Below are 22,072 nucleotides of genomic sequence, written 5' to 3'. Positions count from 1 at the left end.
GCGTCTACGAGTCCTCTGCGCAGTAAGAGCCTACACTCAGTCCAAACACCTTTTGTTCCTTCACCATCTAACCACGCAGAGATCTAGAGGGCGGTGGGTGCCTGGGAACCCCTCCAGCTCCAGCACACAGCCCGACGTCCGTCCAGCTGGGGGCGCCCGGCTCCCCTAGCCCCGCAGGGTGGAGGGTTGCGAGTCCAGGGAGCGAGGCAGGCTCGGGAGCCCTCGCGCGCTGTGATTGGTTCTCGTATCCTCGTGACTCCCGGCCCCGCCCCCACGCCCCTCCTCCGCATCCGAGCCGGGGAGCGCTCTGTCCGGTACTGAATGGGCGCTAGCGCGGCGCTGGGGGCGGGCCGGGGCGCGGGGCCCGGGACTAAAGGCAGGCTGGCGCCCGCTCCCTAATATGCGAAAGAAGGCGGCGGGCGGCGCGGAGCGGCGTCCCCTGCAGCCGCGAACCGAGGCGGCGGCGGCGGCGGCACCTGCCGGCCGAGGTACGTGGCGCAGACCCCTCCTCGGCGTAGCGGGGCCCGCTGGCCGGGGGCGGCGATCGGTCCCTGCCCCCGCGTGGCTGGGCCCGGCGGCTCCGCCCCAGCCTCCTACGGGCAGCGCCCAGGGCACGGCTCCCCCAAATGCGCCTGGCGGGGGCACGGGCTGGGAGTCGTGGCCTCGCGCGGAGCGGACCGGCTGGGTACGCCGCGGCCCGCGCAAGTGTGGACGCGGTGGAGACGGAGGGGTGAACCGCCGGGATGTGCGCTCCAGGCGCGGTGTCCCTTTCCCCTCTGTGTTCCGCAGCGACTTGGGGTTTAATTCATTGCTCGAAGCTTCCGAGCCAGGAGAGCCCAGTTAACTCATTTCCCCGGGACATGACTGGGGGACCCTCGGTGACTAGCAGCTCCGGCGGCTGTCTTTCGCATCCATCGGGAAGGCGTGATGTGCAGTGTCTGCAGGTAGAAATTAGCCAGTGACCTTTCGTGCCCACTCTGTGCGGCCAGCCTTGCTGAAGAGACACATTTTGGTGACCATTGGTGTTTCCTGAATTGTAAGGAGTGGCTTGACGTGGGCATGCATTCATATGCCCCTTTAGTGTGTTAAGTAATACAAGATTTTCTGAGAGCGTCTTCGAATAGTAAGAAGATAGGTCCTGCCCAACCCCACAAGAGGTGGGTGACCTTGGCCAACGCTGATCCCCCTGTAAGACTCCATCTCCTGATCTGTAGTGGGAGCCTTGACCTGCGGATGGCCAAGGTCCCTTTCAGGCCCCTGGTTCTCTGGTTCTGATGACAAATGTGTTCACCAGTGAAGAGGGTCCTGCAGAATCACTAGTTCACTGGAAAGACAAATTTTATGTCCTCATGTTTTAGTTCATATCTGTGGCTTTGCTTCATTAGGTATCAGTTTGTTTAAAAGGGAAAATGGTTACCTGCCAGCCTACATCTGCCCCTTTGGTTTACCTGCTCATCAGGCCAAGCATGGATCTGACTTTGGGATTACAAAGAGGAAGGAGAAGTGGCTCCTGCCCTCTGGTGTTAAACTGAGCCCTCCTCTTGGTAATCTGCTTCCGCAGAAGAGAGAAACCTTGGGGAGGAATCCTGTCTGCTGAGTGAAGGGGCACAGAGTCAGAAACTGTCAGGATGGGTTGTGGTTTCACTCTCCTAATCCTGAAAGCTTGACAGGTTAGGAGAATGTCTTACATTTCTGGTCGAAGAGCCAGGAATCACCTGAATTCCAGCCAGGGCTTGAATGAGGAGAGACTGATGTGAACAGGCAGAGCCCTGTGACCAGAGTATAGTGAACCTCTTCATAAGTCTGTCTGTTGTCTGAGGAACGCTCTTTCTGTGAGATGAAATGAATCTTGGTTATGATTAGTTGTTGGGTGTTCCTCTAGGCAAGAAAAAAAATGGGTGAGGTGGGAAGGCATGAAGGTGTTTGTGGAAGAGAGAGGTAGAGGGCTGACAGGCATTAATGATAAACATGCACATTAATGACTGCCTGTTTTGAAAATGCTTATAATTTTGGCTTAAACTGCCAGATTGTTTCATATTACCACGATAGGTTAGTATTGAATTTTTTGGAATTAATTTATTAGTTCTTATTGGAATATAGTTGGTTTACAATGTTGTGTTATTTTCTGCTGTACAGCCAAGTGAATCAGTTATATATAAATATGTATTTGTTGTTGTTTAGTCACTATGTCGTGTTCGACTTTTTGCATACATGCTAGACTGTAGCCCACCAGGCTCCTCTGTCCATGGGATTTCCCAGGCAAGAATACTGGGGTGGGTTGCCGTTTCCTTCCCCAGGGGATCTTTCCAACCGAGGGATTGAACTTGTATCTCCTGCATTGCAGGTAGATTCTTTACCGTGGAGCCACTGGGGAAACCATATATATATATATATATATATATTTTTTTTTTTTTTTTTTTTCCATATAGGCCATTCATTATACAGTACAGAATAGAGTTCTCTGTGCTATACAGTAGGTTGTTCTTGTTTATCTGTCTTATATATAGTAGTGTATATATGTCAATCCCAGTCTCCCAAGTAAACCTCCCCTCTTCTTTCCCCTTTGGTAACCATAAGTTTATTTTCTACATCTGTGATTCTATTTCTGTTTTGTAAATAAGTTCATTTGTACTATTTTTTTAGATTCCACATATAAGCGATATCCTCTGATATTTGTCTTTGTCTGACTTGCTTCAGTCAGTATTACAGTCTGTAGGTCCCTTCGTGTGGCTGCAAATGGCATTCAGTTCATTTCAGTTCAGTTGCTCAGTTGTGTCCAACTCTTTGCGACCCCATGAACCACAACACACCAGGCCTCCCTGTCCATCGCCAACTCCCGGAGTCCACCCAAACCCATGTCCTTTGAGTCGGTGATGCAGTCCAACCATCTCATCCTCTGTCGTCCCCTTCTCTTCCTGCCCTCAATATTTCCCAGCAATTTTGTTCTTTTTTGGGGGCTGGGTAATAGTGTTGAATTTTAAGACTATGTTCAAGGCAGGATAAGAAAAAAACCCTTTGTTCTTTGATGTGCCTCCTCCAGTCCTCCCCTACTTGCCCTGCTGGCCTGTTTGGCAGGAGTTTGTCTAGCAGGTTGGCTCTTGGGAGGTGAAAGAGACAATAGAAGAGGTTTCAGGTCCTCTATGGGAGTCCATCCAGGTGCTGGGGGCAGAAGGGAGAGTCTTGGAGGGAGGGTCACGGCTCCCTTTGCACACGCTTCTAGTTCCTGAGAAGCAGTTTAATCGATTTAATCTGAATTGCCTGTGGAGATGCTCCCAGAGGGCATGCTTTGTGTTTTGGTTCATCTGGGAAGCCTTGGCAGAATGAAAGCAACTGGAAGTATACACACATTAACAATGGTACGCACTCCCTGTCTGCCGAGAAGCAGCAGCAAGGGGCTGGATCAGTGTGAGAGGTGTAAGTTAGCAAAGGCATCCAGAAGTGGGTGAATCACTGACTTAGTGTGGGAGGAAACCATCACTGTGGATGGTGACATGTAGGCCATCAGGGAGAGAGACCCAGCTTGAGCATACGTGCAGAGGGGGAGCAAGGAAGATGTAGCGAGCAGAAGAAAAACGAGGTTAGAGAGGTACAAGGACATTGCCAGGCTTGTCTTACTTAGAAGAGTGTTATCTTGTTTTTCTAAGTATAGCATACATGCTAGAAAAGTAGGCCCAAGTGGATTACTGTCCAACAGATTTTACAGATTCAGCATACCACGCTCTGAGATCAAGAAGCAGGAGCACCCCGTGGGTCCCCTTGGAGTCACTCCATCCTGGAAGAGAACCCCTGCTGACTCTAGAACTTGTATCCCTGGAATTCTGCAGTGTCTGTCTTCTTTCCTTCGGACTTGGGTTTCTGAGACTCAACAACAGATGCTGCCTCTCGCTGTAGGGTGCTCACTCTCATTGCTGATTGGGCCTATGGGTGAATAATATACTATATCTTTGTCTTCGCACTGTTGATGGACACTTGGGCAGTTGGCTGCTTTGGTTATTACAGTTAGTGCTCCCATGACTGTTTTCATACCTGGCTTTGTGTGTGTGTGTGTGTGTGTGTGTGTGTGTGTGTGTACATATTTCTGTTTTTAACAGCTTTTTAAAATATTACATTTATTTAATTTTTTTTATATATTGTGGCATGCGGGTTCTGGTTCCTTGGCCAGAGATTGAACCCGGGGCCCTTGCATTGGGAGCATGGAGTTTTGACCACTGGACCATCAGTGTGCTCAGTCACTCAGTCGTGGCCAGCTCTTTGTGGCCCCATGGACTGTAGCCCACCAGGCTTCTCTGTCCATAGATTTCTCCAGGCAGGAATACTAGAGTGGGTTGCCGCTTCCTACTGCAGGGTATCTTCCAGACCCAGAGATCGAACCTGTGTCTCTTGTGTCCACTGCATTGACAGGCAGATTCTTCACCACCAATGCCACCTGGGAAGCCCCTGTATGTGCATTTCTGATGAGGGTCTATGTACGGGTGTGATTCCTGGGTCACAGATGTGTATATACTTAGCTTTGCCTGGGTAGTTCCTCACTACTAACTGATTAGCTCAACATTGACTTTGAACCGGGGAGACTGAGGAAGGACTTGTGCCAGGAGCCACGATCAGTTACCACGTGGCTGTGCGCTATAGATTCTCGGCTAGTGCAATCACCTCCAGGCCACAGGCCGCCCTGGGTCAGGCGGCAGGACCCTGGGTCAGGCGGCAGGGCAGGCTGAGCCCTGGGGAGCCCTTTAGCTCCATGAGCCTCTGTGGTCAGGAAGTGGTTGTCTCTGGCCAGACTGGCACAGACACCCCAGGGAACTTCTCCTCGCTGTTTTTAGTTATGTGACTTGTGTTCCCTGTACCTCTGGGTTTCTACTGAAGAATTCCCCCACGTCCTAGAGGAAAAGTCTATTTCTTGTTTTGTCTTTTGAGGCCATGCAAGACATTTTTGTTCCCCTTTAGAGTGCAGAAAAATATCCAGAATTAAGTAATATTGGATGGTTCATCAACTTCTTATACCCATGAATTCTTCCCCTTTTCAAGTTTTAAATATCTGGAATTAATGATTCTGTTTCTTGTGATGTGATATGATTAAAGAGGGAAAAATAGATACAAATAACACATTTGAAAAGTCTGTTTTGATGGAATAGGATGTTGTGTTTTGAACATGAAGTCTGCCTTTAAGACGAGGTGTCATTTTCATAATTAAAGGCTTACGTGTGTTGAGTTCAAAGCAGAAGCTGTTTTTCTGTTATTCATGTAGTGTTACTTCTCTAGTCTTTTCTCTCCCCTCAGCTTCTACTTTTGTATCCTCTTCTATCTTGTTCTCTACCTCATTTCTGCTTTTCACAAACATCTTGTTTTCATTTCCAATCTAGACTCCAGCAACAAAAGAGGAAGACAGAGTTGTGGTACTTTTTTTTTTTTTTCAAATAGGGCTGCCAATACTCTCTGTGTTTTGCTTGTCATTTTCTGCAATCAAGTCCTTACCAGGATTTGGTATCTGATTTTCTTGTTTATTCTTCCTTTGGAGTGGCTCCGTCTAGTAGAAATATAACCCAAGCCATATATATATATATAATTAAAACTTTTCTAATAGCTACATTTAAAAAATTAAAAGGAAACCAGTGGATCAAAGTTTTGGTTTCCCAGGAAGATTAAAGGAAAAAAAAAAAAAACAACTAAACTTGTATGCACCTAATGATACAGCTCCAAACTATACAAAGTAAAAAGTGACAGAATGACAAAAAAAAGTTGACAAATGTGACAACATAATGAGAGATTTTAGCATATCTATTTCAGTAACTGATGGAACAAGCTAACTAAAAACCAACAAGGGATTGATTTAAGAAGCAAAGCAATTAATAAGCTTGATCAAACCAATTAAATAGAAAACATAGTTCCAGCAAGTGAAGAGTATACTTTTACAAAAATTGAACTTACACCAGGTCATAAAGTAAGTCCTAACATATTTAAAATAATTAGTATCATATTGACCAAATTCTCTGAATTCAACAAAACTAAATTATGTATCAGTTTTAAAATATAATTTAAAAACATATTTGAAAATTTAAATTCGAAAGTATTTAGATTTGAATGATCAAGAAGTAACAGCAATGGAAAAAGATATGTCAAAATTTGTAGAATAAATTGTACATCTAAAGCTTGTGGGTTGCAACTAAATAAAGTAAGGGAAATATGCAGTCTTAATGACTCATATTAGTAAGAAAATAGGCAAAAATTAATAACCCAGTCAACTAAATTAAGTTAGGAACATAGCCAAGAGATTAGAGATTAAACCCAAGAGATTAGAAGGATTTTTTTTAGACAGATGAATTAATTTTAATAATTTATTTTCATTAAACCAATATGTATAAAATATTGTTAAATCAATATAAAAGTTGTTATTGAGCTATTTTACATTCTTCTGGTCAAACTTAAGTCTTCAAAGCTGTGTGTATATTACATGAGAACACATCTCGGTTTGGATGGCCTATATTTGAATTACTCACCAGTCACATGTGGCTCATGGTATCTTTGCCTCCTTTAAAATTGAAAATATTTATGGTGATAAAGAGGGCAGTCAGAGCTAACAGTAGAGGGGTTCAATTATCTGCCAAGCGAATGGAGATTCATGAGAATCTAAGAGTGTTTTGTGGTTCACAGAGGGTGACTCTTTTTGAAAATCTTATATACTACTCTCTACAACAAACCCACATGCTATAAAATATAGGACAGAAATAAAGATAAATGCTATACTGACTCACTATATCCTTACCTGTATTAGACATATTATATATGTATATGTATAGGCCATGTTATATACATGTTATATATGTATATGTATAGGCTGCGTGTTGCTGCTTGCTATGCCCCCTGGCACATATATGTTATATTATGTGTATACAGACATATAAGTATGTATGTTCTTTTAGTGTTCACAGAAGCCATACGAGTTTGGCACTGTTATTATCCTCATTTTACAAATGAAGGCACTGAGGCTCAGGGAAGTCAAGAAACTGTATGGGACAGAGCAGGGATTCAGACTCAGGCAAACTGACCTGGAGGTGGTAGATGAGGCAAATGCATCTCTGTCTTTGCAGCACTCAGCACATTCACACCCCACCCATCAGAAGAGTTCCCATCGAAATTCCTGAGAGGATGATCTGAGGTGGTCCCTGGTCCAGGTTCCTGCGTTTCCAGGCACAGCATCCTCACTCTGCCGGGTCTCCATGGCAACTTCCTTACTGGTCCTGCCTCACAATAGGACTTCCACATCTCCAGTCCTGCCTCAAGAGAGGTCTCTCCAAAATCCAGTTGCAGTTGAAATCCCCATCCCACGGTTGCTTCTTTTATCTTAGGATAAAATTCCAGCCCACCATGGCATGCGCTGCTTCCTTTTGCAGCCTCTCAGTATGTTGTTCCCTCCAGGGCTGGGCCTTCAAACACTCACCGAAGTGCTCGCTTCGGCAGCACATATACCAAACACTCACCGAAGTGCCAGCTATCCCTGCTCAGGGGCACCTGCTTCCCCAACCCCCACCAAGTCCTACCCATTATTCCTTCCAGAAGTGGGGGGAGCCTTTTCTTAGCTCCCTCCCAAACACACAATACACCCATGTCCCCCAAATGTAAAATATCTCCTAACACTGCCCTCATATCCAATGTAGAATAAGTTAATGAGAAAATTGAGGAAAATAATAACATTGGTGATGGATCTACTTGTCTAATTTTACAAATGAGATGAGAACTCTTTGAAAAACAGGCTGTATCTGTGTTGCTTCTTGCTATACCCCCAGGCACATACTCCCTGCCTGATTAAAAATGAGGTTATGTGAATGACAGTATGCCTGTTGGGGATCCTACCCAAGAGCTGGTTTTCCAAATTTTTGGAGCAGAGAATAAAAGGGATGTGTGATTTAGACATAAAGGGAAATTGTATGTTTTATTGTTGCTTCTCACAGACCTGAATACATATTGTCAGTTTTAGGAATTCAAACATGCTTAACTTGTTTTGAGCTTAAAACGACTCAAAGAAAACTTTCCTTTGTCTTCTGTGGTTGTTCCCTCTCTTTCAGGCTCTCAACGGCCAGGGCCTGTCAACCTTTGGGTTGTTCGCGGTCACTGTTCCTCCAGTTCTTTTTCTGGGGTCATTATCACTTTCTGATTTGTCGTTTTATATGACTACTTTGGTTCCTCTGTTCCTAAAGGACCCAAAGTGTTATTGAATATAGTCAGCCCTCCATGTTGACCAAGTGCAGATCAAAAATATTCAAAAAGGAACATTTCCTGAAGTTCCAGAGAACAAAACTTGAGTTTGCTGTGTGCCAGCAGCTATGTACATAGCATTTATGTTGTATTAGGTATTATAAGTAATCTAGAGCTGATTTAAAATGTATACGGGAAGATGTACATAGATTATATGCAAATACTGCAGTATTTAATATAAAAGACTTGAGCATCCATGGATTTTGGTGTCCAAGCAGTGGAGGTGGTCCTGGAACCAATTTCCTGTAGATACCAAGGGACCACTATACCAGATTACTGCATAAACTGCCTACTGAATCCTCCACCTTGCCTTCCCCACTTACCAGCTATCTGCTCTCTGAGGAGTATTGCTAAGGTCCTATTTGGTGATGTCTCTTCATAATCTCAAAGCATAAGAACCCATACCCTGACCCTTTGTTTTGGGAGGAGGGATCTTGGTTATTTTAGAATTTATACACTCGCCCTTTATACTCCAGTTTAGGGAAAGGTCCCCGTATTGAAGCTTATTCATATTGGATCCCAGAGTTACTGTTGTTAAGTGTTCATTCTACTGACTTTTACTTTTTCCTATTAAGTATTATTTATTCAGCCTACTTGTATTCCCTTTAGATGAAGAGGGAGATCTTCCACTGAAAAGGTAGCTTTTAGATTTTGCTTTATTTGTGGCATTCAGGAGGTTGCCACAGATGTGTTCTGCTGTAGCATCTTCTGCATGTCTAATTTGCTATCACATGGGGGCCCACCGCCCAAGAGATATTACATAAGATGTTTTGTTAGAGCTTGGAGGGACCTGGGCAGTTCTCTGGGCAGTTACCTCAGTTTACTCCAGTGTCCTGTCTTATCCCTTCTGGCCTCCTCCTCGCATCCCCCTCTGGTACCCTCACCTCAGCTGTGAAATTGTCTCAGTGCATGGTGGAATGGTGGCAGCTGGTGGGGCCTTCTTGCATGCTTTGCTTTCTTTTTTTTTCTATTAGCAGCCTGAATTTGTTATGCAGGCTGGATCTCAGCAGGCTGGGTGCTAAAAGAACAGCCGCTGCCAGCTCAGTCACCAAGTTCTGTGGCCTCTTCCTTCACCACTCTTGTCTGCCCCCATCTCTCCATCCCTGCTCTGGCTCAGCTGCTCCATCAGCCCTGATGGCTGATGGTCATCAGAGCCCCTTGACCATCCCTCCTGTGGCCTCTTACATCCCTGTGTGAGCCCTCTGCCCTCCTGCTTAAGGATCACTTAGGGTCACCGCCTCCTCTGAGGCCAATTTGGAGGCCCTCATTCCTTCTTTTCTAAAATTTTTGATGTTTATTTATTTGATGTTTATTTATTTGACTGTGCCAGGTCTCAGTTGCAGCACGAAGGATCTTTAGTTGGCATGCAAACTCTTAGTTGCAGCACGTGGGATCTAGTTCCCTGACCAGGGATTGAACCTGGGCCTCCTGCATTGGGAGCACAGAGTCTTAGCCCCTGGACCACCATGGAAGTCTAATGATTCCTTCTTTGCTACATCTTCTCCCACTTTCCCCCAGACTCCCTGTGATCTGGCCGGAGCAGCCATCCCTGGGCATCTTGGCATGCCCGTCCTCCCATCTGGAATACCTGCTCTCTCTCTCCTTTCTGTCTCTGAGGTCTAGTCTATGCTTAAAGGACCCATTTACAGTTCATCTCCTCAGGGAGGCTTCCCTGATTTCATCTGATGACACTAGTGTTCCGTTGCCTGGGGCACCCCAGGTGTACTGCCACGCCGCCACTTTTTGGCATTTTGAGTATTTAGGTATTTTTGTTTTCCCTGGATGGATTTTTTGTTTCAAGAGAAAGGCTATGTCTTAGTTTTCTTTGTATTCCCAGTGCCTGGTATATGCTTATTACATGTCTCTTTAGAGGATCATTAGGTGAACAAAGCAAATTATATAACAGTTCAGACCAGCTCTCCCCAGCTGAGGCTCTACAAGAGGATTAAGCCTGAATGCTCTAAGGCCATCATCATATTGGGTTGACCAAAAAGTCCATTTGGGATTTCCCATAATCTTACAGAAAAGCCCAAACGAACTTTTTGGCCAACCACAATATATTATGAATTAACTTCTCTCACATGCTTCTGGAGTGATTCGAGTTATAGACCATCCTTGAGAAAATTAAAATAGACACTCAATCCTATTGTATAGCATGGACAACTCTGCTCAATGTTGTGTGGCAGCCTCAATGGAAGAGGAGTTTGAGGGAGAATGAATACATGTGTATGTGTGACTGAGTCCCTTTGCTTTTCACCTGAAACTATAGAAGCATTGTTAATCGGCCCTACTATTAAAAGTTAAAAAAAAAAAGAAAATAGGTACATAAATCCTTTTCTGTAGGGCTTAATCTCTAGTGGAACCCAGCCTGAAGGTGTCTAGTGTAAGTAATATGATCCCAATCCTGATAAAATATACATATGCCAAGAGGAAAGGCAGATGCAATATAGAGCATAGTGTTAGGGGTGGACATCACTGTGTTGTAGTGTAACAACCAGTGTGTGATTTCAACATGTTCTTTCTGAAGTTTTTAACTTTGTGATAACAGAGTTTTAAAAAAGTTTTTTTGAATAAGCCAAATTGGAGGTCCTAAACCTGGCTGTTCCTTACTATAAGGCAATGGAGAGTTCAGTTCAGTCGCTCAGTCATGTCCCACTCTTTGCAACCCCATGGACTGCAGCACACCAGGCTTCCCTGTCCATCATCAACTCCCGGAGCTTACTCAAACTCATGTCCATTGTGTCGGTGATGCCATCCAACCATCTCATCCTCTGTCGTCCCCTTCTCCTGCCTTCAATCTTTCCCAGTATCTATTCCAATGAGTCAGTTCTTCACATCAGGTGGTCAAAGTATTGGAGATTCAGCTTACCGGAGAGTTAGTGATTTGTTTTTAAATATAGATCCACTATGGGAACTATATTTAAAAACAAAATCCCAAGTTTGCATTGCCTTCTAGTAAGGCACAGCCAGGTTTAGGAACTCCAGTTTGGCTTATTCACAACCCACTCCAGCATTCTTGCCTGGAGAATCCCCATGGACAGAGGAACCTGGCAGACTACAGCCCATAGCATTGCAGAGTCAGACCCAACTGAAGTGACTTAGCTTCACGTGCACCAATAATGGACCAGAAATCACTGAGCTGACCCTTCAGCAATGGCCTTGGAGAGCCAGGCCTCCATGTGAGGATGACTAGCTGTCAGACCTCTGAACTTGGGTGTTGCCACTGCTCTTTGTAAATGAAGGGCCGTGTCCAGCAGGCATGACTCACCATAAGAGAACCTAGCATAGTAATGAGTACTTACAGAATACTTTCAAAAGCAAATCTAGAGATATTTTTTCTTAACAGCTAAGAGTAAACATTAGTTGTTGTTCAGTCACTAAGCTGTGTCTGACTCTTCATGACCTCATGGACTATATAGCACGCCAGGCTCCTCTGTCCTTCATTACCTCCCAGTTTGTTCAGATTCATGTCCATTGAGTTGGTGATGCTATCTAACCATCTTATCCTTTACTACCCCTTTCTCCTTTTGCCTTCAGTCTTTCACATCATCAGGGTCTTTTTCAATGAAGTCATCTCTTCGAATCAGATGGCCAAAGTATTGGAGCTTCAGCTTCAGTCCTTCTAATGAATATTCAGGGTTGATTTCCTTTCGGACTGAACATATCTTGGGGTTATTAAAATTAAGTCTGAGACAGAAGTCTTAATGCTTGTTCTTGCTCGTCAGCTATTGCTTCAGCCAGCTCTGGGGTTTTTTTTCCTTTCGAAAGTTTGACTTTACTTGACTTCACACAGAATTTTGTCCATATGCTGGCTGCTGAAACCAGTAGATCCGATGAGGAACAGGATAGTTACTTAGCCTCTAAGTATCTCCCATCAAGTTACTTATTAACTACAAAGGGAAAAGAGTAACTTGATAGTGGATCAATGTGCCTTACACAACTTTGACCAATTGATTTTTCATCAACGGTATTGGGACAAAAACAATGTCAGGGGCCTCTGGAGAAAACACATTGGGACGGGCCAGCACCACTTCTGGGAAATTCCTGCCTGAAATGTGTATCTTGAATCTAATCATGAAGAAATGGACAGATCTCCACTGAGGAACATCCTTCAAAACAACTAGACTGTACTTTTCAAAAAAAAAATGCCAAGGTCATGAAAGATAAAGGAACTGTTTCTGATTAAAGGAGGCTAAAAAGATATGATAGCTGAATGTCACATGCAGTTCTGGACGTGTGTTCCTGTTTTTGCTCTGAGACCATTATTGGGACTGCTAAAGAGATTTGTCTGATGTCTTTAGAGTAGAGAATAGTATTAAAACAATAATAATTTCTTGATTTTTATCATCATACTTTGGCATGTCTGGGAGTGTCCTTTTTAGGAAATACTAAAACATTTAGGGTTGAATGTCATTTTGTCTTCAGCTTACTTTCAAGTGGTTAAAAAAAGTAGTATGGATATCATAAAATAGAATCACCAAGCAAGTGTGGTAGAATGGTAACAAGCAGGTTGTCTGAGCAAGGCGAATTCTTTGTACTCTTTTGGCAGTCTCTCTGTGTATTTGAGGTTACGTCCAAAAATAAAGTTGAAAAGCTCGAAAACCTCTGGGTCGTGGTGTTGCAGCCAGTGTAGCATCAGAGGCCAGGCTCTCGGTGGCTGTCCTTTCCAGGGTCACTACTGAAATCATTTCCGACAACACAGTTCTTTTCAGAACTGGTTTTGTAAAGAATGAGTTGGTGACCACTCAGTGTGGCTACACCTGAGAGGAAGTTCTTTCCCCAACTTCCTGTTGCTGTCATCACCACTCTGTCCCAGAAGGCATCATGCCTGCTGTTCTCCCCTGGGCATCTGGTCAGCCAGCTCCAATCCACACATTTGCCTGACTAGACCTACAGCTGCCAAGGAGACTTCCTAGGCACAGTGTAACTTCACATTATCACCCAACCTGCTTTGAACATACTAGCACACATCTTCAGAGAGGTGACTTGGCCACCATGTAACAGGCAACAGCCAAACAGTTAAGTATTTTCTCTCTTTTTTCTTGAAAAACAGAACCAGTTGCCTTTTTTTTTTTGTTTTTCCCCCTCAGCTTTATTGGGATATAATTGACATGTAACTTGTGTAAATCGAAGGTATACAACATGTTGACTTGATACACTTATTTGCTGCAAAATAATTACCACCACAACCTTAGCTTAAACCTCCATTACGTCACATAATTATCATCTTTTGTGTGTGTGTGTGGTTAGAACATTTGAAATTTATTCTCTTAGCAACTTTCAAGTGTGCAATACACTGTTATTAACTATAACCATCATGCTGTGCAATAGAGCCCCAGAACTTACAACTGGGGGCTGACACCTCCACATTGCTCCCACTCCCCAGCACCTGGTAACATCCACTCTATTTTCTGTTTCTGTGAGTCCTGCTTTTTTAGAGTTCACCTGTATATGGTATTCCAGTTGCTCTTTTATTTCCATGTTGGTGGGTGGGACAGTCATTGGATTATGTTTATCCCCCTTCCTCACCGTACACACACAGAGATTCCTGATGGAAAAAGAATTCCCATCAGTGCTCTCTATGTGCTCTGGACGCTGCACAACCAACCAATGAATGTGATATCTGGACTCACGGAAGGATCTAGTCTTCGCGTCTGCCTCTTGTTAGGATCTTGCTGAGTTTGGGTTAGTTTTTCTGTGTGGATCTGGCTGCAGGCCACTGATCAGCATGTTCATGTATTCATTGGCTCATTGGTTCAACAAATATTTAAGGGCCTTTTACATGCTAGGCACTGTTTTAGGATTTGAGGTAACTGCAGTGAACAACATGGACAGTCTCTTCTCTAGGAATCTTATGCTTTAGTGGGGAAAGCAGAAAGTAGGCAAATACAATGAACCCTGATAAGTGTATGAAGTATTCATTGATTCAACAAGTATTTAAGTGCCTTTTACATGCTATGCACTGTTTTAGAATCTGAGGTTACAACAATGAACAACATCGACAGTCCCTTCTCTAGCAATCTTATGTTTTAGTGGGGAAAGCAGAAAGTAGACAAATATGGATGGATGAGTTGTGATGAGTGTATGAAGCAGAAAAGTGAATCATTCGGCTTAGGGTGGGAATGCAGTGCTACAGAGGGTGATCAAGGAGGCAACTTTTGAATAAAAGCCAGGATAAAGATGGTGCAGGAGGGCCATGGACTTGTCCCTGCAAGAGTTGCTCTCTTCTTTTTTTTTTTTTTTTTTCTTTTTGGTAATCAGTATCTGGTATCAGTATTTGGTATCAGTTTTCTTTCTTTCTTTTTTTTTTTTCCATTTATTTTTATTAGTTGGAGGCTAATTACTTTACAATATTGTAGTGGTTTTTGCCATACATTGACATGAATCAGCCATGGATTTACATGTGTTCCCCATCCTGAACCCCACTCCCACCTCCCTCCCCATCCCATCCCTCTAGGTCATCCCAGTGCACCAGCCCCGAGCCCTTGTCTCATGCATCCAGCCTGGGCTGGTGATCTGTTTCACACTTGATAATATACATGTTTCGATGCTGTTCTCTCAGATCATCCCACCCTCGCCTTCTCCCATAGAGTCCAAAAGTCTGTTCTATACATCTATGTCTCTTTTTTTGTCTTGCATATAATGTTATCGTTACCATCTTTCTAAATTCCTTATATATGCGTTAGTATACTGTATTGGTGTTTATCTTTCTGGCTTACTTCACCCTGTATAATGGGCTCCAGTTTCATCCATCTCATTAGAACTGATTCAAATGAATTCTTTTTAATGCCTGAGTAATATTCCATTGTGTATATGTACCACAGCTTTCTTATCCATTCGTCTGCTGATGGGCATCTAGGTTGCTTCCACGTCCTGGCTATTATAAACAGTGCTGTGATGAACATTGGGGAACACGTGTCTCTTTCAGTTCTGGTTTCCTCGGTGTATATGCCCAGAAGTGGGATTGCTGGGTCACATGGCAGTTCTATTTCCAGTTTTTTAAGAAATCTCCACACTGTTCTCCATAGTGGCTGTACTAGTTTGCATTCCACCAACAGTGTAAGAGGGTTCCCTTTTCTCCACACCCTCTCCAGCATTTATTGCTTGTAGACTTTTGGATAGCAGCCATTCTGACTGGCATGTAATGGTACCTCACTGTGGTTTTGATTTGCATTTCTCTGATAATGAGTGATGTTGAGCATCTTTTCATGTGTTTGTTAGCCATCTGTATGTCTTCTTTGGAGAAATGTCTGTTTAGTTCTTTGGCCCATTTTTTGATTGGGTCATTTATTTTTCTGGAATTGAGCTTCAGGAGTTGCTTGTATATTTTTGAGATTAATTCTTTGTCTGTTGCTTCATTTGCTATTATTTTCTCCCAATCTGAGGGCTGTCTTTTCACCTTGCTTATAGTTTCCTTTGTTGTGCAAAAGCTTTTAAGTTTCATTAGGTCCCATTTGTTTATTTTTGCTTTTATTTCCAATATTCTGGGAGGTCAAAGAGGATCTTGCTGTGATTTATGTCGGAGAGTGTTTTGAGTTGCTGTCTTCTTAACTAACATCTTTGTCACTTCAGTGAATCCTTGAAGGAACAACATCTGAAGTTTCCAGGCATGTTCTCATTTTGGAAAATACGTAGTCCAAGGGCTCAGACCTAACTTCCTTTAATGCTTTTAAACCTATAAAAAGCAGGCAATTGAATGATAGTCATCATGTCTTCTCAACATTGAAGTATACCAGTTAATTAGAAGTAGATTACAAAGCATACCTCAGTCTTCTTGCGAGTGTTTGCATCTTGGTAGGTGGTCAAAATTAGAGTGTAGGCTACATATTCAGGCTTTCCAGGTGGTGCTAGTGATAAAGAATCCACCTGCCAATGCAGGAGACAGAAGAGACTCAGGTTTGATCCTTGGGTCGGGAAGATCCCCTGGAGGATGGCATGGCAACCCACTCCAGTATTTTTGCCTGGAGAATCCCATGGATTGTGAAGAGTTGCAAAGGGTTGCAAAGAGTTGGACATGACTGAAGCAACTGAGCATACACACACAGAGACTACTTATTCACAGAGCAACACTTTAATTTTCTATTTAGAAGATAGGTCCTCATAATTTTTACACAGTTTGCAGGCAGATCGGAAATTCTTTAGGCTAAACTCTATTGTTATTCACAGCTGTGCAAACTTGCTGGTGAGCAGTTTCCCAAACAGCCGCACCCACCCTCATACCTTGGAGGGATCTTGCTTAAAAAGCAGATTTGGTATCCTCTCCTGGTCCTGCCAGGCAGAAAGGTCTGGGGATGAGGTCTGGGGATCTGTGTGTGTTAGAGCAAGTGAGTGGTTCTCCTGCACTGGTCAGGTTGGAGGATCGCAGGCTGAGATGGGTGGAGGCCCTAAACATTTAAATTGAATGAAGACTAGAAGATATGGGATGATGATTGAGCGTGATTTCAGCATCTGTGCTCTCACCAGGAGGTTTGCTGTGGTTTTGACCTCATGAACGAAATTTCGCATTCCTAAAATAGAACTGAACCACTGCCTACCCAACAGAAATAGGAAGGTCCCATAGAACAGAGGTTTCCTACCTTTGTTGGTAGGAGTGCAATGAGATGATTAAGTTGTGTGGATCCTGGAGTGAAAGCAGTCCTTCTCCCCACCAACCCCTGCACACCTGTGAACCCCACCTCTGCAGGCTGGTATCTGAACGCAGGCTTGTCTGTGCCTGCCAGTTGGTTCCTGTTCCATGAGACAGGTGAGAACAGCACCCCATACCTTGATGAGTTAACATTTCTTGAGATTATGCAACCCAAACCAAATCTAGAAAATGATTAGAAAAAGTTCAAGCAACAGCAGTTTTTAGCCCAGAGTCTTCAGTTTTTGCATTGCTTCATTACCTGAAATACTTAAAAAATACAGCAGTGTTGGGACTTCCCTGATGGTGCAGTGGATAGGAATCTGCCTGCCAATGCAAGGGACACAGTTTCAATCCCTGGTCCAGGAAGATCCCACATGCCGTGGAGCATCTAAGCCCGTGCTCAACAACTGCTGGGCCCATGCTCTAGAGTCTGCGAGCTGCAACTACTGAGCCCTCATGTTGAAACTACTGAAGCCCATGCGCCTAGAGCCTGTGCTCCACAACGAGAGAAGCCACCTCAATGAAAAGCTCGAGCAGGGCAATGAAGAGTAGCTCACCACAACTGGATAAAGCCTGAGTGCAGCAATGAAGACCCAGTGCAGCCAAAAAAATAAATAAGTACAAACAACAACAACAACAAATGCAGCAGTGTTGAGGTTTTAATATATAGAGAGACTTTATCCCAATGGGTTAAGTCAAGAGACAGTGGAGACATTTTTGATTGTCACATCTGGGAGAGAAGGGAGGACCAGAGATGCTAGCAGCATCTGGTGGGTAGAGGCCAGGGATGCTATGAAACAGCCCACAGTGCACAAGGCAACCTCCTGCCAACTACAGCAAAGAATTGGTGGTTTAGTTGCTAAGTTGTGTCCGATTCTTGCAACCCCATGGACTGTCCCTCCAGGCTCCTCTGTCCTCTGTCCATAATTTCCTGGGCAACAATATTGGAGTGGGTTGCCATTTCCTTTTCCAGGGGATCTTTCCAATCCAGAGATTGAACCTGTGTCTCCTGCATTGCCAGCAGATTCTTTACTGACTGAGCCACCAGGGAGGCCAACAGCGAAGAATTACCCATCCCCAAATGTCAGCAGTGCCGAGGCAGAGAAACCCTGCAAAAGATCAACTCAGTGCCTCTTATCTGTGTTATATGTTAGGGTTCAAAATGAGCATTCCTGTTGGGGAAAAAAAAAAAAAAAAAGAGTTCCACAGCTGAAACTGGTTTGAAATTAGCCTCCTAGCTTGTATGAGGATGGCGTTCTGCTTGGTCGGGCAAGGGGCACAAGTCCCCAAGACTCCATGCGCCCCAGGGAAGACACTGACTGGTGTGCTCTTGAGCTTTTCCAGCTTAACTACACCCCTCCTCCCCCAGCTTCCCCTCCCGGTCGGGTCAGGGTGGAAGAAAGTTTAGTTTAGACCTTCGTTCTCACCTACTGCTTCTCAGCTTCTGGATCCTAGCCCCGTGGCTCTTGTGACAGTGCCCTTGGATGGGCTTTGGTAAGTCCACACCGTGTCTGTGTCTGTGTCTGTGCTGTGTGTCAGGCACCACACCTCTGAACAGCCTCCTTCCCCGCCTCTTTCCCCAACACCATTTAGTCACATTCTTGTCATTTCCCTGGAGCTTAGGTTTCTACAAAGCGGGGTCTCAATCCTTCATTTCTCTCTCTCTCTCATTTTTTTTTTTTTTTTGGCCAAACTGCACAGAATATGGGATCTTAGTTCTCAGGTTAGAGATGGAGGCTGTGCACCCTGCAGTGGAAAGCAGAGTCTTAACCACCGGACCACCAGGGAAGTCCCTCAATCCTTTATTTCATCTCAGTCTCCCCACAGAGCACACTGGAGGAACTGACGAAAGTAGAAGTCGTCCTTTTTGTGTGTACAGTGGTGGTTATCATTGTTCAGTCACCCAGTCATGTCTGACTCTTTGTGACCCCCATGGGCTGCAGTATGCCAGGCTTCCTTTGTCTTTCACCATCTCCCGGAGCTTGCTCAAACTCATGTCCATTGAGTTGGTGATGCCATCCAACTATCTCATCCTCTGTCATCCCCTTCTCCTGCCTTCAGTCTTTCTCAGCATCATGATCTTTTCCAATGAGTCAACTCTTCACATCAGGTGGCCAAAGTATTGGAGCTTCAACTTCAGCAGCAGTCCATACAGTGAATATGCAGGGTTGATTTCCCTTGACTGGTTTGATATCCTTGATGTCCAAGGGACTTTCCAGAGTCTTCTCCAACACCACAGTTTGAAAGCATCAATTCTTCGGCGCTTAGCCTTCTTTATGGTCCAACTCCTACATCCATACATGACTACTGGAAAAACCATAGGTTTGACTATATGGAACTTTGACAGCAAAGCGATGTCCCTGCTTTTAAATACACTGTCTAGATTTGTCATAGCTTTTCTTCCATGGAGCAAGGGTCTTTTAGTTTCACAGTTGCAGTCACCATCTGAAATTATTTTGGAGCTCAAGAAAATAAAGTCTGTCACTGTTTCCCTTTTTTCCCCATCTATTTGCGATGAAGAGATGGGACTGGATGCCATGATCTTTGTTTTTTGAATGTTGAATTTTAAGTCAGCTTAGTGGGGACACCTGTATTACTTTTTTAGGTTAAAGCGATTCAAACTGCATTTTGTTTAGGAACTATGTACTCCTTTCTTAAATGCTTGAATGTCCGGAGTGTTATGGACTTGAATTGTCATGCAGAGTCACAGATTTTACTGAAGGTATCTTTGTCTGATTTCCAGCAGCATTTTCCTCTTCTCGCCAATCCCTGGAAGGCTCTGCTCTTTGTTCTTCTTGGGGATCTAATCTCTGTAGAGCAGCCTTAATTTTCCCTTTATCCAAACAGCTCCGTGCCCTTATCAAGGCATCGATGGCCCTACTGCTGACTCTGAAATATTCCTTGTCTCCACCCTCCTCACTGGCAGGATTCTCATTCCATGCAGGAAGCAGCCTGTGCAGCATGTGAAACCTTCCTGGCAGCTGGGGGTGGTCACGTGATGCAGTTCTGGCCAAAGGGACAGACTGGCAGACTGTCAGGGATTTCCAGGGGTTTTTCCTCCCCTGATGGAGGTGCCTCCCCTTCCTCTCCGGTTCATCCCTCACCTCCTTCCAACCTGGAGTTTGGAGCAGATACTGGTGGGAGCCGGGAACACCAACGACTTTGAGAACCCCTGCGCCAGACCCACTCTGTTTGTCCCTGGACTTCCCGTTCTGTGAGAAGGAGACACCGCCGGGGACTTCCTGGGGGGTCAGTGGTTAGGATTCTGGGCTTCCACTGCAGAGGCACAGGTTCGATCCCAAGTCAGGGAATTAAGATCCCATATGCCTCAAGGTGCAACTAAAAAAAAGAAAAAGAAAAGATACGCTCTTTTAGCTGAAGCCCTTGGCTGAAACTCCAGCTCAGATCCCTCCCCCGGGCTCCAAGCACGGGGTCTATCAGCCTGATGGCCCACAGGCCCTGGGGACTCACATGTCCTTCTTGTGACGTCCCTGACACTTGAGTTCTCCATCCTGCCTGCTCACCACATCTGACCTACCCCAAGCCCATCTCTTCTGCAGCTGGAAGCCCTTCCTGTCCATCTGGCCACCAGCATGGCAGCCAGGGCACAAGGTCTGCTGCTGAGGCCAGCCCTGTCTCAAGCTCACCACCTCCATCACATCCCTGCTGCCTCCCCAGTGATGCTTGTGCACATATCATGACCCCTACCACCACACCGAATAAAATCTTCAAGGTTTCTTCTCTTGATTGTCCATGACCTTCTGCCGTCATCCATACATTGACCCTGCAGACATAATGGCGTATCTTAGGTCAGGTTCTCTAGAAAGTGAAACTGTTAGTTGCTCAGTCGTGTCTGACTCTTTGCAACCCCATGGACTGTATAGCCCTCCAGGCTCCTCTGTCCATGGGGATTCTCCAGGCAGGAATACTGGAGTGGGTTGCCGTTTCTTCCTCCAGGGGATCTTCTCCACCCAGGGATCAAACCCTGGTACCCTGTGCTGCAGGCAGATTCTTTACTGTATGAGTCACGGTTCCCTAGAAGCAGAGCCTGGAATAGGAATTGTGGTCTCTGCTGTCCCCCAAGGAGCTTGAATTGCTTGCTCAGAGTGATCCCAAGCCTTCTGTACCCCGTTAGTCATTACCTGGGGACAGAAGGCACATCCATGGAGAAGCAGGTAGTTGTGTGCTGTGTCAACATTCACAGCCGAGATGTGGCGCCAGCCCTGGGATGTCCAACAAACCCACAGTATTACCCTTAACTCCTGCCTGTGTCCCCACCCAGGCCATACTTTCTCATCTGCACCCAGCTCGCTTGCTCCCCAAACTCCCCAGACCTCTGCTTTGCTCTTTCTGCCCACGGGGTGGGTCTCCCCTCCTCACCCAGCTGCCGCTGCTCCTGCTTGGCACCAGGGGATGTTTAATCTCTGCACACTTCAGAGCCGTCTCCTCCTGGGGCAGGCTTTCTATCTTCCCTCCTGTCCTCTTTTATCAGATAGAGCTCTTCATCTAAAACACAAACCCCAAGCACAACTCAAGTAATTAACTTCTCTGCTTTCCCGTGGTTGGGTGTGACTTGTACCAGTTGAGGTTCACAGGAGAGACGTGAATTGACTTCATCTTGTTGACTGGCTCAGGGTGTCACTCTCAGACCTGCTGAGAAAGGCTGGCTGGAAGGGTGGGTATTCTGTGGAGCCCAGGGGGAGCATTTCCAGCTGCCTCTGGGGTGTCTTTGTCTAGTTATTTATCATCTCAAGTTCCTCATATCATCATCAGTTCAGTTCAGTTGCTCAGTTGTGTCCGACTCTTTGCAACCCCATGGACTGCAGCACGCCAGGCCTCCCTGTCCATCACAAACTCCCGGAGTTTACTCAAACTCATGTCCATTGAGTCAGTGATGCCATCCACCCATCTTATCCTCTGTCATCTCTTCCTCCCACCTTCAATCTTTCCCAGCATCAGGGTCTTTTCAAATGAGTCAGTTCTTCACATCAGGTGGCCAAAGTATTGGAGTTTCAGCTTCAGCATCAGTCCTTCCGATGAATATTCAGGACTGATTTCCTTTAGGATGGACTGGTTGGATGGATCTCCTTGCTGTCCAAGGGACTCTCAAGAGTCTTCTTCAACACCAGTTCAAAAACATCACTTCTGTGGCATTCAGCTTTCTTTATAGCCCAACTCTCACATCCATACATGACT

The 22,072-nt window shown here is 45.1% G+C and overlaps 1 protein-coding gene across 1 annotated transcript in view; it reads left to right on the top strand.

The window, feature by feature from the left end:
* Nucleotides 1-302: 302 nt before the first annotated feature.
* ST3GAL5 (ST3 beta-galactoside alpha-2,3-sialyltransferase 5) overlaps nt 303-22,072 on the top strand; it is a 62,259-nt gene continuing 40,489 nt past the window's right edge. Inside the window, exon 1 of the mRNA XM_065929125.1 lies at nt 303-488. Within this exon, the coding sequence (XP_065785197.1) occupies nt 401-488 (88 nt within the window). The 5' untranslated portion in view covers nt 303-400. The remainder of the gene's footprint in view (nt 489-22,072) is intronic.

Source organism: Muntiacus reevesi, chromosome 3, assembly GCF_963930625.1.
Source record: "Muntiacus reevesi chromosome 3, mMunRee1.1, whole genome shotgun sequence".
Classification (NCBI taxonomy): Eukaryota; Metazoa; Chordata; class Mammalia; order Artiodactyla; family Cervidae; genus Muntiacus; species Muntiacus reevesi.
This window is presented reverse-complemented; position numbering and strand designations above follow the sequence as displayed.